Source organism: Zophobas morio, unplaced genomic scaffold (genome assembly GCF_036711695.1).
Source record: "Zophobas morio isolate AGI-343-1 ecotype UQ-CSIRO unplaced genomic scaffold, CSIRO_AGI_Zmor_V1 ptg000012l, whole genome shotgun sequence".
Lineage (NCBI taxonomy): Eukaryota > Metazoa > Arthropoda > Insecta > Coleoptera > Tenebrionidae > Zophobas > Zophobas morio.
In genome coordinates, this window is record NW_026972117.1 from 1587851 (window position 1) to 1604953 (window position 17103).

The window sequence follows — 17103 nt, forward strand, 5'->3', positions numbered from 1 at the left end:
AAATGGTAAATTTTTGTAAAGAAATATGGATTTTGCAATTAGCCTCCGCCCCTAGGTCTGGGGGTAACGAATGAAAAGTTCATTACTGTTCAGATCAGGGCAGGTATGGGTGGGGCTTATATCTTTTTCTTTAAGTTTTTTTAATGATAATCTGCATTGTATTCTTTGAAGAACACGATACTCAAAAACATGCTTTTTAATTTCTCGTCGAGAAATAAGGATTTTGCAGTTCAGCTCCGCCCCCTTGGTTCACGACGAATAAAAAATCATTACAATTCAGATGGGGCTGGTGGGCGGGGCTTATATTTTGTCTTTTTTTCTTAAGAGGTGTAGGGCTTATTTCGACAACAACAAACCTAAAACATGCCTAAAATGGTAAATTTTTCAGCGTGGATTTTGCAATTATGGAGCGGAGCCTAATTGCAAAATCGATATTTCCTTATACAAATTTTCCATTTTAAACATGTTTTAAGTTTCATGTTGTGAAAAAGAGTCTACACATATTAAAACAAAAAGGCAAAATGTAAGCCCGCCCACCCGCCCTGTCTCAAATGTGATGATTTTTTTTATTCGCCGTGAACCAAGAGGGCGGAGCTTAACTGCAAAATACTTATTTCTTCACAAGGAATTAAAAACAAGTTTTGCAGTATCGGGATGTGCAAAGAATACTGTGTATATTAAGAGAAAAAGCGAAAAATAAGACCCGCCCACCCACCCCATCTCAATTGTGATGATTTTTTTTTTATTCTTAGAAACTTAAAACGCATTTAAATTGGTAAATATTTTTGTACGGAAATATGGATTTTGCAATTAGGCTCCGCCCCTTGGTCTACCAACGAATGACAACTTCACTACTACTTAGATCAGGGCAGGTATGGGCGGGGCTTAATCTTTGGCTTTAATTTTTTCTTAATATACGATAGTCAAAAACACGTCATACATGGTAATATCTTGCAGAGAAATAATAAGGATATTGCAATTAAATTCCGCTCCTTTGGTTCTCGACGATTAAAAAAAATCATCACAATTGAGAAAGGGTGGGTGGGCGGGGCTTCTATTTTGCCTTTTTTCTTAATATACATAGTCATCTTTTCAGAACAAGAAAGTTAAACACGTTTAAAATGGTAAATGGTAGACAAATATGGAACTTGCAGCTAAGCCCCGCCGTTCGATCTGACAACGAATGAAAAATTCATCACTATTGAGAATTGAGGTCGGGGCGGATATAGGTGGGGCCTAATCTCTGGCTTTATTTTTTTCTTAATATACATAGTTTTCTTAGAATAACACGTTACTCAAAAACATGTTTTTAATTTCTCGCTCCGCCTTCTTGGCTCACGACGAATAAAAAAAAAATATCACAACTGAGATAGCGCTGGTGGGCGGGGCTACATTTTGCCTTTTTTTTTCTTAATAACTGTAGACTTATTTCGACAACAAGAAACTTAAAATATGTCTAAAATGGTAAATTTTTTTAGTAATCAATTTAAATCTTTCACTTTTCTTCTACAACCCCTTTAAATATGGCAAAACTTGAACATCAAAGTTACTATGAACGACAACTTGGCAATGGAGTTTATAAATGACAATTTTCATCTCTAAAAGCATCTTTTTTTTATTTTGTTTAAATTTTACAATTTGTTCAAACCTGTCCGAAGCAGATTTTAAAAACTGTAAAAACGAATGCAGAAAGTAATTTATCTCAATTTTCAGCAATCGATAATAATAACTTGGCCATTCACCGGATGGACCCTAGTTTAACCTCCGGAAGTAAAAATTGAAACGGCGCCATCAAATTTTGATGGGTTATAAACCAATCGACATTTTCGTACTCTACGAGCTGCGAAGCGACAAGATAGCACGAATTCCACGGTCACCAAAGCGACTTAATCCCGAAAAAAATAATAACACGTAATGGAACGTTTTTGGCGCAGTCGTTAAGATTAAATTAGCTTTAATGATATTAACGAAATATCTTCGCCACACGTGTTTTGAATTATTTAGCCTCGGCGGCCGCTTTTGTGGCACCTAGTGCGTGAGGACGCAGTCAATGAGGGCCGAACTCCTCTGATTTATGACTCCGTTCAATTTAGCCCCGGAAACGAACGTTCTTCGAGAGAAACGCTCAAGTCGCTGCCACCTTTCGCTCCACCATCATAAAACAAACGGCCCTTAGTTGGCTGTCACGGGCCATATTCGCGTTTTGCGTAGCGACTTCGGATCGCCGCTGAGGTGGCGATAAACCGTCAACATTACCCAGCCGCCTGTCGCCTATTTGTCTTCTTCTCAATTACTTTATGTCCTTTTATCTTTGTAGTTTATAACTTGACAAAACTATTTACGATGACAAGAATAAAAGTTTGGTGGTCGTGATGATCTTATTGTTCAATTGCGAGAGGACCTGGATTTAAGCCAATGCTGCCATTTAGCCGGGGCCGGCGGGCGCTGCTTACCGACGAACTTTACTGTGGGATGAGATATGAGATTCGATGCTCAGTTCTGAGAGAAAGATTGGGAAAAATATACGATTGGAGCGAATTCGGAACGGATGGAAATTACAGGGAATTGTTATGGGTGTGGGCGGGGAGACGTATCGAGAGCTGGAGGATCGGACGACGACAAGAACATTTTATTGGTTTGCAGGTTCATATTTTTAATGCGAGATATAGAAAGGGGTTTGGAGGAGCAAGAACTATGAATAACAATGGAGGCTACGGACGACTTTGGGAGAAATAACTCGTAATATACGTCGAAAAAGATGTTTTGACTAAATGGAGTTATGGGCAACAAACCCACTTCATAGAAACTACCTATTTGGTACGAGTGGTACTTATTATTATTATTAAGACCCACCACTGACCCGGAAATGACCGGCATTCAGGCAAGACTTCTATCATTACGGGTACTAAGACCAAGTAATGATATGCATTGATTAGATTAACAGAACAACTTTCGAGATTCTAGAATTACAGCATACAAATTAGTCTGCTATTATTCTCTAATCTCACCCCATCCCCAAAAGTCCAGCGTAACTACCGACCATTTATCCGCGCATCACATGAAAAGTGACCTACACTACTCTGACCTACTGGTGCTAATCTAATCTGACTGACATGATCAGACTGTTCAAGAAACTTACGAACAATATGACATGTTCCTAACAAAACAGCTTTTTGAATTTTGACAATTATTGAATCATTCAAATGCAAAGACTTTAAATTCTCAACTAAGCTATTTGGAACTACACCTACATTAGAGATAACTAGGGGTAGAATTGAAATTTTTTTAAGATTCAACATGGATTTCATTTCTATCGATAATTGTAGATATTTTGAAATCTTGGTGTCGTATGTTTGAATAATGTTGTTTGTGTTAGGAATAGCAATGTCAATGAGAATGGCTTCGTTCGTGTGTTTTTTGATAAGTATGATGTCTGGTCTGTTAGCTGTAATGTTTAAGTCTGTAAGTATTGTGCGATCCCAGTATAATTTGTATTTGTTATTTTCAAGGAATGGAGACGGAATGTAAGTGTAATAGGGTGTCGTATCTTCGATTAAGTTCATAAGTGTTGCTAATTCTTTGTGAATGATTTTGGCTGCGTTGTCGTGTCTAGCTTTGTAATCAGTTTGTGCTAGGATGCTGCAAGAAGAGATTATATGCTGGATCGTTTCAGGTTTTGCTTTGCATAGGCGACAGCAGTCGTTTTTTATGTTCGGATCTTTGATGATGTATTTTCTATAATTCTTGGTATTGATTACTTGGTCTTGAATAGCAAACACAAATCCTTCTGTTTCGGCATACAAACTTGATTTTTTTAACCAAATCAATGACATCTTCTTATTGACATGGTTTTCTTCTAAGTCTTTGTAGAATTTTCCATGTAGTTGTTTTTGTTTTAGCCCACTTATTATTTTATCTATTGTGTGGGGGGTGTGGATTTCTTCGGTGTTCGACAGATTTAAGGGTGTGTGGTTCAAATCTGCTCTTGTGATGGTGCGAAACATTTCATTTCTTTCCGCTCGTTTCAAGAAATACTTCTTCAAATCTGAGATTTGTCTCTGATATAAGTTTTCTAAGTTCTGGAAACCCCTTCCTCCATTCTGTCTTGGTAATGAGAATCTTTCAATCGACGACTTTGGGTGATGCCTTCTATACTGTGTGAAGATTTTCCTTGTTGCGATGTTTAAATTTTCAAGATCAGTTTTGGACCATTTAATGACTCCAAAAGAATATGTTAGCAGTGGAACGCAGAATGTATTTACTGCTTTCATTAAATTTTTTCCATTTAACTGTGTCTTCAATATTAATTTTAATCTCGCTACGTATTGATCTTTCAACTGTGTTTTCGTTTTGGTATTATTATTATTATTATAAGACCCACCACTGACCCGGAAATGACCGGCATTCAGGCAAGACTTCTATCATTACGGGTACTAAGACCAAGTAATGATATGCATTGATTAGATTTACAGAACAACTTTCGAGATTCTAGAATTACAGCATACAAATTAGTCTGCTATTATTCTCTAATCTCACCCCATCCCCAAAAGTCCAACGTAACTACCGACCATTTATCCGCGCATCACATGAAAAGTGACCTACACTACTCTGACCTACTGGTGCTAATCTAATCTGACTGACATGATCAGACTGTTCAAGAAACTTACGAACAATATGACATGTTCCTAACAAAACAGCTTTTTGAATTTTGACAATTATTGAATCATTCAAATGCAAAGACTTTAAATTCTCAACTAAGCTATTTGGAACTACACCTACATTAGAGATAACTAGGGGTAGAATTGAAATTTTTTTAAGATTCAACATGGATTTCATTTCTATCGATAATTGTAGATATTTTGAAATCTTGGTGTCGTATGTTTGAATAATGTTGTTTGTGTTAGGAATAGCAATGTCAATGAGAATGGCTTCGTTTGTGTGTTTTTTGATAAGTATGATGTCTGGTCTGTTAGCTGTAATGTTTAAGTCTGTAAGTATTGTACGATCCCAGTATAATTTGTATTTGTTATTTTCAAAGAACGGAGATGGAATGTAAGTGTAATAGGGTGTCGTATCTTCGATTAAATTCATAAGTGTTGCTAATTCTTTGTGAATGATTTTGGCTGCGTTGTCGTGTCTAGCTTTGTAATCAGTTTGTGCTAGGATGCTGCAAGAAGAGATTATGTGCTGGATCGTTTCAGGTTTTGCTTTGCAGAGGCGACAGCAGTCGTTTTTTATGTTCGGATCTTTGATGATGTATTTTCTATAATTCTTGGTATTGATTACTTGGTCTTGAATAGCAAACACAAATCCTTCTGTTTCGGCATACAAACTTGATTTTTTTAACCAAATCAATGACATCTTCTTATTGACATGATTTTCTTCTAAGTCTTTGTAGAATTTTCCATGTAGTTGTTTTTGTTTTAGCCCACTTATTATTTTATCTATTGTGTGGGGGGTGTGGATTTCTTCGGTGTTCGACAGATTTAAGGGTGTGTGGTTCAAATCTGCTCTTGTGATGGTGCGAAACATTTCATTTCTTTCCGCTCGTTTCAAGAAATACTTCTTCAAATCTGAGATTTGTCTCTGATATAAGTTTTCTAAGTTCTGGAAACCCCTTCCTCCATTCTGTCTTGGTAATGAGAATCTTTCAATCGACGATTTTGGGTGATGCCTTCTATACTGTGTGAAGATTTTCCTTGTTGCGATGTTTAAATTTTCAAGATCAGTTTTGGACCATTTAATGACTCCAAAAGAATATGTTAGCAGTGGAACGCAGAATGTATTTACTGCTTTCATTAAATTTTTTCCATTTAACTGTGTCTTCAATATTAATTTTAATCTCGCTACGTATTGATCTTTCAACTGTGTTTTCGTTTTGGTATGATTGATGTGGGAGGATTGACAGAAACCCAGATATTTGTATGTATCGTTTCGTTCTTGGGCTTCAATTATTTCCTTATTCTGTGTTATATGTGGTAGTTGGTGAAACACGCCTTTTCTGATTGCTTGGGTCTTACATTTCTCAATACCAAAGGACATACCGATATCACCGGAAAATTGTTCAGTCAGATTTAATAGGTTTGTTAACTGATTTTGTGTACTTGCATATATTTTTATGTCATCCATATACAGCAAGTGACTTATTCTGTTTTCTCTTTGTTTGTTAATTCTTATATTGAACCCATAATTGCAGCTGTTCAGGATATCGGAGAGGGGATTTATTGCTAAGCAGAACCATAACGGGCTAAGAGAATCGCCTTGAAAAATTCCTCTTCGGATCATTATTGGGTCTGACTGAATTGTTTGTTCATTTAAGGTTATTTGGAGGGTGGTCTTCCAAAATTCCATGGAACATTTGAGAAAAGTGCAGATTTTAGTATCAATCTTGTATAATTCCAGAATTTTGCATAGCCAGGAATGAGGGACAGAATCGTAAGCTTTCTTATAATCAATAAAAGCAGTATATATGTTTCGGTTTTCTTTTCTAGCTTGTTCACAGATGATGGAATCTATGATTAATTGCTCTTTGCAGCCAAAGGATCCTTTAATACATCCTTTCTGTTCTTCATTAATGATGTCAGAGTTAAAACAGTGTTGATATATTTTTTGTGTAATGCATGAGGTTAATATTTTATAGATTGTCGGTAAACATGTGATAGGTCTGTATTTTGATGGATTTTTTGTGTCGTTATCTTTAGGTTTTAAGTATGTTACACCATGACATAAGAATGTTGGAAAAGAGGATGGGTCAAGAAGGAACTGATTTAAGTGATGTAGTAAATGAATATGTACACAATTTAATTTTTTTATCCAAAAATTATGGATTTTGTCTGGTCCTGGTGATTTCCAGTTGTGTGTCTTATTGATGGTATTTATTAATTCGGCAAGTGTTATCTGATGATCATTCATTGGTGTAACTGTGGATAGTTTATTATATATATGATTATATATTATTATTATTATTATTATTATTATTATTAATGCATAGTGTCCACGGGTGGGGAACCCAATTACAGGACACAGAAACGTTGTACAAATATTTTAAGCATAACTTCAACTTGGCTCTGTTTGGTAGTATCTTTTAATCTGACCTAAAGTGCAGTTAAATAGATCGACTTGATTCTCGATGTCCATATAATTAACAACCATTTGAACAAGTGGAGAATTTGCTCTACTGATAGTCCGTACAGTGGGCAAATAGAAAGAATTTTTACTACGCATGTTCCCTCTGTTGATCTTAAGTGATAAATTGCAAAGTATATCAGGACACTCTTGCAGTCCTTTGACAATTTTAAATAAAGTTATTACCGAGTGCTCTCTACGTCTATTTAGCAAAGATGGAATTTTGAATCTACCCAGAAGTAGATCCTGAGGATAACTTCTCAGGGGATAAACGCCATCGACTATGTAGGACACCGTCTTAAGAAAACGTCTTTGTATTCTTTCAAGGGAAGAAATGTGGATATTATATACAGGACTCCATATGACAGAGGCGTATTCAAGACAAGATCTACAGTAAGTGAAATAGAGTAATTTCAGTGTTTCAATATCACCAAACTCCCGACCATTCCGGATGACAAAGCCTAAGGATTTGAAAGCAGACTCAGTTATTGCCTGAATATGTTGACTGAATGAAAGTTTTGAGTCGAAGACTACCCCAAGATCGCGTATAACTTCAGGCCTAGTAAGAACGGTGTTATCAATGCTGTATCTGTAAATAATGGGTTTTTCTTTTTTGGTGAATGACATGGCATAGCATTTAGTTTTATTAATCATTAAATTGTTATTCAAACACCATCTGTAAACTCTGTCAAGACATTTTTGAAGCCGAAGAGAATCATGAAATGAATTGACTACAGTATAAATCTTCAAATCATCCGCAAAGAGAAGGGAATGCACATCTATGGCATCAACAATGTCATTAATATACATATTGAAAAGCAAGGGACCCAATACGGAGCCTTGTGGAACACCTGTCTCTTGTTTGAACAGTTCTGATTTAAATCCATTGATTTTAACAAATAAATATCGACTGTCTAAATAAGAATTTAACAATGAAATTAATGAGTCTGAAAACCCAAAACATTCCAACTTTTGCATTAGGAGGCGATGGTCAATTTTATCAAATGCCTTTGATAAATCAGTATAAATGACGTCCACTTGGCATTGGTTGTCTAATGAATCACTTAAAAATTGTGTTATGGAAAGAAGATTTGACATAGTGGAGCGTCCTTTGGTAAAACCATGCTGAGTTGAGGAAATCATTTGTGATATATGATGGGACAAAATATTATGTAATACTGTTTCAAACACCTTGGCAAAATTAGAAATAATAGATATGGGCCTATAATTTTCAACATTTGATTTTTCTCCTTTTTTGTAAACAGGGCAAATTCTAGAGTACTTCCATTTATTAGGAAAAGTACATGTCTTTAAAATAAGGTTGAATATAATAGTTAATGGTATCGTGAACACATTTGCACAATCTTTCACTACAAAAGCTGGTATTTGATCAGGTCCGTTAGTCATTTTGGGTTTTAAGTTCTTAATGGCGTTATATACATTCTCTTCACTGATGTGTTTTACGCTAAGAATATTTTTATTTAGACTTGTACACTTAAGATTAACAGGTGGATTTTTGTTAGTAAAAGATTGGGCAAAGTGATTAGCAAATGCGTCAACAATATCCTTGGGATTGGAGAGGTTTGAATCTTTGTACGTCATATTCTGTGGAAAAAGGTCTGATTTTTTTTTTGGAGTTTATAAATGCCCAAAACCTCTTAGGGTCTAACTTAACACAGTAATTCATTCGTTGCAAATACAATTTATAGGCATCTTTTATTTTAGATTTCAACTGGGTTCTCAAAGTTTTAAATGTCAGATAGTCATCCGGAGATTTAGTTTTACTATACTTTTTCCAAGCAGATTTCTTTTGCTTCACTATTTTGATAATAGAACCATTGAACCAATTGGGATAATTACCTACATGAGTTACTTTCCTTGGAACATGCATTTGGAAAATCTCATCTAAGATTTGATAGAACTTAGAAACGGCTTCCTCAACAGTGTTAAAAATATTAAGAACTGACCAGTCCACTAACAAAAGTTTCTCATAGAGAATATTAAAATTACATTTACTAAAATTATAATCAGAGGCCACCGAAATTGGAAATTTCTTACGGTAATACCTTGGCATTTTGATTTCAACTGCAAGAGCAGGATGGTGGCGGTCCTCAGGTAGAAGTGGATCAAGTGCATGAGAAACAATACAGTGATTATCTTTACTAATAAGAAGAAGATCAAGAAGCCGATTGTTACTATTTAAAATATTATTGCATTGTTTCAGATCGTAAAAAGAAATAAAATTTATTATACACTGATGAGGTATAGTAGGTAACGTTATGCTTGATGTATCTCGAATAAATTCTGGACAATTAAAGTCACCAAATATAATTAGTTGAGACTCATACAAAAAAGACATAGACAACAGAAAATCAAAAAATATCACATAATCATTATTATCACATTGAGGTGGTATGTATATTACTAGAACATAGATAGTACGGGAATTAAAGTTGATTTTTATTAACAATAGATCAATAGTAGGCAGAATATCGCAGATGTTGTTGCACATAGGATTATCAATGATACTGGAAGATATAGTACGATCCACCGCTAAAAGTACTCCCCCACCCCTTACACATTTACACGCTTTGAAGTTGCGATCTTTGCGATAAACGTTGAATTTAGCTACATCTATTAATTCCTCATCCTTTATACCATTATGCAACCAAGTTTCAGATAGTGCAATTAGTTTTAAATGCGTTTCAGACATTAAGGATAAGTATAATTCCCTTGTTTTGGTGCATAAACCTCTAACATTCTGATAATAACAACACAAAAATGACGAACTGGCTGAGCAACTGGGTAAAGAATTATTCGTAAGAGATAGTTTGGTGGCAGAACTATTAATCATCTGCGAATTCTGTGATTGCTACTTAGTATCCAGTATTAAAGCCTTAAGCTTTTGAAGTTGATTTTGGTACACTGAGCAGTTGTCAATATCCCAGGCCGCATGGTTATCGGAAATATCCGGATTTTTGTCTTTGTGAGAACTACAGTGAGTACATTTTAGAGATTCAGACTGACAGTCTTTTAGCACATGAGCCCCGGCACACCTTGGACAAATAGGAGATTTTGCTGTACATTGACCTGACATATGATTAAAACCAGAGCATTTGAAGCATCGACGAACTTCAATCGCGTCCCAAACTTTACAGTAGTCATACCCGACAAGTAATTTCCCAGCATTGGTTATATTACTGTAGGAGCCTAGATCTACTTCAACGATTGCTTGCATGCGCTTATTATTATTCCGCAAAGGAAGATATTTTTTTAATACGCAGATATATTCAGTACTAAATAAAGACCTATTCTCACCCACAATGTAGTCTACCACTTCTTCATCTGGAATGCCTTTGTCTATTCCGGAAATCCTAATCCGCGGCTTTAAACTTGGCAAATTTTTCACGTTGTAGTCCGTTAATTTTTCACCAACTAAATTCTTAATTTTATTAGAGTCGGCAGTATCATTACAACTTATGATGATGCTTCCATTACGACCAGGTTTAACACAGGCCACATCAAGGTTCAATTTAACCGGATCAACTTGACTCAATAAATCTTTTTTTGTAGTAGAAATCGACTGTTTAGTATCTCCTGGTTGCAAAATAACAGTAGATTTAGATTTGCTAACAACGTTTGAATAAGAATCATTTTTTGTTGAACTTTCAGAAGGTAGAGTTTCCTTAACTTGATTTAGAATTTGATTATTATGTTCAATTTTATTTTCGATATGATTTAGACTGTAATGGAATGAGTAAGTGTCAATTCGTTAGTCAGCAAATGCTTGTCCATTGCAAGGAACTAGGTCATCAATAGTGTATAAAAGTGTAAGTGATAGCTAAAACAGGAGAGTGTTAAGTCTGGGTTTGTAGTGGTAATATGGGTAAATAAATTGATAATAAATATGTATTGGTGTTATTAACCTACCACCGTCGGGACTATTAGAGAGGACATCACATGGCGACCCTGCCAATCGGAAGAAAGAGAAAAAAAAAAGTGTGTTAATACGGCAGTACTACTGCTATTGTTAAAATGGCTAGAATAGAAGATCATCTAAGACGTTGTGAGAGCCAAAGTCAAGAGGTCGTATAGGAGAAGGAGAAACAGCGATACCATCGGAGAAGAAGATGTCTGCGTCGGAATCCCGTTCCAATGGACTCCACCAGTGTGTGATTGTGAAGTGCGGGAGTGAGAAAAAAAAAAGGCCTGTAAATAGTTTTTCTCCTAAGTGTAGTAGTGTAAATGACCAGTTTAGACGAACTCAAAAGTCTACAGATAGAAGTAAGCTTATTCAGAAGAAACTTGAAGAAGGACAATATCACAAGACGTCGGGATGTGCAGGTACTTCAATGTAAAAGTGAGAAACTCCAAGAATTGCGGCAGAAATTTATCGTTGCTAAGAATAATTTTAACAGTCAAGTGCATGTTTTAGATGTGTTAAATAAGGCAAAACGCATTGTCTCAGATATAGAAGTAAGGTTAGAAGAAGGTGAATTAATTTTAAGTAGTAGGGTAGCACGATTAGGGCAAACTGAAGCAGCTTCTGACTCGGCTGAGAGTTCTGATAGCTCCGATAGTGTTAATTCTGCGGGCGTAAATTTTAAAATGACAGAAAAATTCGATTTAAAAACAGCGGCTAGTTTGCTGCCTGTTATGGACGGTTCGGAGAGAGTTACAAAGCAATTAATCGACGGCATTGAGATGTATGATAGTATGCTGGACGATAACGGGAAAAAACTTTTAACTACTTACATTCTAAAGACGCGTTTATCGGAAAGTGCGAAAATTCGGTTGAAATCCAGCTACGCGACAAATTGTCTTTTAATCGCAGATATAAGAAATTATTTACTAACAAAAAAGTCTCCAGCGTCATTATCTGTTCAGTTGAGTAGAGCAAAACAGTACTCCAAATCTGTGGAGGAATTTGGAAGATCGATCGAGGAACTATTGGTGGACCTGACGATAACTCAGGCCGATGGCAACCGACAGGCATTAGAAATTTTAAGACAATCCAATGAAAAAATTGCTATAAACGCTTTCGCAAACGGATTAGGAAATTTTGAGTTAAGAACAGTAATAAAAGCTAGGAACTATGAAAAATTAAGTGACGCGATAAGAGGCGCGACGGATGAAGAAACACCAAAATCGGAAACATCATGTCAAATACACCGTTTACATAAACAAAATTATAATTGGAATTACAATCGCGGTAATCATACCTTCAGAGGTACAACAAATAATTTCAGAGGTAAAGCCAATAATTTTAGAGGTACAACAAGAAATTTCAGAGGTTCAACAAGTAATTTTAGAGGATCAGCAAATAACTTCAGAGGTCATGATAGAAGGTACACTAGAGATAATAGTAGGCGGAATCAATCAGCGTTTCGTATGAATGCATCAGCTGAACGAGAAGTTGAAAGAGAAAATTCGGAAAGTCAGTTTTTTCGAGTCTAAAATTGTTGACAGTGAAGCTAATGATACCATAGTGTTAAGTATGAATGCAGTGAACTTTGTGCGAGTAAATTATCGCGGGAAAGAATTAAAATTTTTGCTAGATACAGGTGCAACAGTTAGTGTAATTTTTCAAAATTCAATTGCGCAAGATGAGGTTATTGATCAAACACGGAAAATTAAAATACACGGTATTGCTGGTTCGACAGTTTCGCAAGGTTCGGTACAATTATTGCTTAGTTTTAATAATGTTGAAATGCAACAGGAATTTTTGTTGATGAGGGAGTTTGAATGTGGAATGAATGGTGTAATCGGTGCTGACTTTTTCATAAAACATGATGCAATTATCAATTACGAAAAGAATGAATTTTCCTTTTGGAGTAATGACCGGAAAATTTTTATTCCAATTGAATCGCAATGCGAATTTTATACAGAAATTCCAAGCAGATGCGAAATTATCAAATATTGTTATGTCGAGAATAATGACGACTATGTGGTCCTTCCTGATGAAATATGCGAAGGAGTTTACATAGCCGGAAGTATAGTCTGCGCTAGAGATAACTTGATACCTGTGAAAATATTAAACGTTAGAGACAGTAATGTTAAACTGAAAAATTTTCGACCGAAATTAGAGAAAGCAACCAATTATCACATTTGTGAAGCAAAAGAAACTATGCAATCGGTTTCGCGAGTTGACAAATTATTGAAGTTGTTAAAAACTGACGACTTAAATAATGAAGAAAAAATCTCTATTCAAAAAATTTGTGCCAAATATTCCGATGTATTTTTGTTAGAAGGTGATGAACTGACAGTTACTAATATTTATAAACAAAGCATAAGGTTACAAAGTAATGCGACTCCAGTTTACACTAAGCCGTATCGGTTACCACATGCACAAAAAGACGAAATACATCAACAGGTCGGTAAAATGTTAAAAGACGGAATTATCGAAGAAGCTAGGTCAGAATGGTCCGCCCCTTTGCTAATCGTACCTAAAAAATCCGCAGATAATTGTATCAAGAAATGGAGAATAGTCATTGATTATCGGAAATTAAATAAACAAATTCAAGATGAGAAATTCCCATTACTTTACAACAGATTCCTTTAAGACATCAATTTTGGAGGTTCCCTCCAAAATAAGACATTCATTACACAGATAGCGAAAATTTCCGTATTTGCACAAGATTTTAAGGTCACTCTCTTCAATTTTCAAACATTTTGCATGATCTTTATTACCACAGGCAAAGCACTTTTGAGCCTTCTCGAAGCCCTTAATGTTAATATCACATATCCTGCACGCCGGCATTTTGCAAAGTTGCAAAAACTTATCAACAGATAAGTAGCCGCTACGGTATAGAAGAAATACCGAGCGGCTAGATTAGGCAACTGGTAAAAAAATGCCAGATGCAAACAGAACTAGATTATAAGTACTGTAACCATACCATAACTCACGTGTGAGAAGTTTTGTTTACAACAATAATATAATTATTGGTAATCAACCAGGGACACAATTCACTGCACGTCCGTCCGCCAGTACACTCAACACACTCTCTATTCTCTCTACTTATGATTCTCTATCTCAAAATCCATTACAACTTCAAATTTTTTCTAACAATAGAACACTTGAGTTAAGAGTTTTAACCAGAGTTAATCAAACGAAAAACCTATCAGCTTACTTTATTTATTTTCGTAAATAAACGGAACCTTTTCATTCATAAATGCGTTTTCGCGATCTCTATTTGCTACTTGACCAAATCCCCCAAAACCCAACTCGTGGGTCACAATAGGCATGAAATCGCGAAATTAAATTTTGCGGATAGCCCTGACTCCAGAAACTCATCTTCCGAAGCGGCTTAGTAAATCCCGGCCTCAAGTCGATTTTGAATAAATAAAAAGTAGCCTCAACAAGATCACAATGATTGATTTCGGGGACGCCAAAGGAGGTGAAGCACTTTAATTTTAAATACAACCAATTAAATTAGGGTTCTCGTTCCAAAGTAAATTTACCTTAGCTTAATGGAGCATAATATTATGGTGCTCCCTGTAGCACAACCCTCCCTTCCAACCCACCCCCGCTTCAATTACCCCAAAAAATTTAATGAATCTCTAAACTCTTAATCCAAATTTTCATAACCACCCTCCTTCCGCAATCGCAAAAACCCCTCGCAATTCGTTCCAAGTGCAGCTTCGTTCTGTTACACAGACTCGCATTAATCCGACACAATGAAACCCAAATTGCGCATTACATAAATCAAATCGTTCGAAAATCGCATCTCCACTTCCCTCCATTTCTAGTTCTCCTTTTATTTAAATTTATGTCAGCACTTACGATTCTATCCGAATTTATTTTCGGTTATTCGAAACATCGGCCCGAAGATCAGAAGGACGCAATTTGCGCAAAAATAACTGAATATGTTTTATTGCAGGCGGAAGCCGCCCTGATATACGACTCTGTTTTCGTCTTCGCCATCGGCCTGCAGACCCTGGAGCAATCGCACACCCTGAGGCTGTCGAACGTCTCCTGTGACAAGGAGCAGCCCTGGGATGGGGGACTGAGCCTCATCAACTACATTAATTCGGTAGGTTATGGTTAGTAGCAAGCACGTGCGCGAAGCGCACGTAAATTTCACGCCAGCTACGCATGAAATTTTTCTAACAAAGTGCTCGCTGTTTGGACATCCTGCTTTGCGGTGATTTACATTTCCCTGAATGAATTTACGCACACTGCGTCTGGGGCGAATTGATATTAACGACATCTAGAATTACATTTGTTGTTGACATATTCACTCTGAATCCATATCAAGAAGATGAAATCAAACTCATCACGGATTCATTAACTGTTATTTTATGTAATTTAAAAACTATTTACTATGTACAATCTTGAGTGACATCATCATATTATTGGTGGGGATGATTAGACATAGGTTGGTTAGCTCGTTTTACAATCGGTCCCGTAGTTTACGAGATTATCTGTTTAACAAAAATCGGCATAGATCGCGACAGACAGACAGACAGACGGAAACGGGAAAACTATTTTTTCGTGCTCTAGGGGAATGATTTATCGAGAAAATATGAAATTAGCCAGTCACCCGACGGACTCGATTACAATACTTCCTTAGCTTACGCTCGGAAAGTAAAAAAGGCATTGACAAAACCAGATTCAAAAAACGCCAAAAAAACCGACCAAAAAAATGACTACAAAAACACAACAACAAAAGCTACAAACAATTCGAAGAAGAAAACGACATAAAAAGTAAAAAAATGGGGAAAAAAAAGGAAACGACAAAATAAGAGGAGAAAGACAGACGACAAAAATGCGACAAACAAATGGCGATAAAAAAGGATGAAAACATGGACGACAAAAGAAAGGTGATAAAGGAAAAGCCGAAAAAAATATCCAAAAAAATGGATAGGATTCGTAGACTTGAGAAAATTTTGAAGAGGGATATTGTTATTGTTGAACCAATTAAAGGCGCTTTAATTTGGAGAACAAAAATGCGATTTTCTCACTTCTTCAAAGATATAATCTGAAAAGCACAGATTCGTAATCCTGGGAGAATTTTCGATAAAACTGATCCACTTTAAACAGCCACATCGGTTTTAAATCGTTTCCCAAAATTATATATCCTCTAAGAAAATAGAGGGTGGGTGGGCGGGGCTAGTTTTCTCTAAGATATGACTGATTTGGAAAATAACATACCTTCCAAGAAAATAAATGGCGGGGGCTAGTATTTGCTAACATAAGACTGATTTTGGCAAATGATATACTCTTTAAGAAAATAGAGGGCGGTGGGCGGGGTTAGTACTTCGTAAGGTAGCACTAATTTTGGCAAATTATATACCCCTTAAGAAAATAGAAAGCGAGCTGTAGGGCTAGTATTTGCTAAGATAAAACTGATTGAATAATTCTAAATCCAAAGAGTTAAAAATCCAAGTATTCATAAAATTGAAAAGTTCAAAAGTTGATAAATAGAAAATTCGAAAAATTGGAAAATTGGACAACTAAAGAATTAAAAAAAAAATAAAAAATGGGTGTTATTATTAAAAAAAGATTGGTCAGCACAATATAAAACACGGAGAAAGCAATTAAAAATTACTTAGTTAAGAAAAATTGAAATATAAAAATGTAAAATCGTGAAAATTTCGGTTTTAATAAGCTTGTTCTTTGTGTTTAAAATTTAAAAATAAGAATCTTTGAATGGAGGATTAAAAAATTGAGAAATTGGAAAAATTTAAGAGCTAAAAATTGAAAGAAAAACCTACAAGTAGAAAAAATGAAGACATGAAAAATTGAAAAATCGATTACTTAAAATTAGGAAAAATTTAAATATCTAAAAATTGATGAAGACATGAAAAATTGGTTACCTGAAATAAGGAAAAATTTAAATATCTAAAAATTGAAAAATTGAGGAAGTGCAAAATTGAAATATCGAAAAATTGCAAATCAAAAATCTGAAAGACCGAAAAATAAAAAAATTGAAAAATAAAAAATTCCAGAAATTGTAAAATTGAAAAATTAATTAT

General features: G+C 35.5%; 1 protein-coding gene across 5 annotated transcripts in view; it reads left to right on the forward strand.

Annotated features, from left to right (window-relative positions):
- Nucleotides 1–17103, forward strand: part of LOC135127548 (glutamate receptor ionotropic, kainate 2-like) — a 193332-nt gene that overhangs the window by 115859 nt on the left and 60370 nt on the right. For all 5 annotated transcript variants that reach the window (XM_064053999.1, XM_064054001.1, XM_064054002.1 and 2 more), the window contains exon 7: nt 15006–15158. In XM_064053999.1, coding sequence (XP_063910069.1) covers nt 15006–15158 — 153 coding nt within the window. The remainder of the gene's footprint in view (nt 1–15005; nt 15159–17103) is intronic.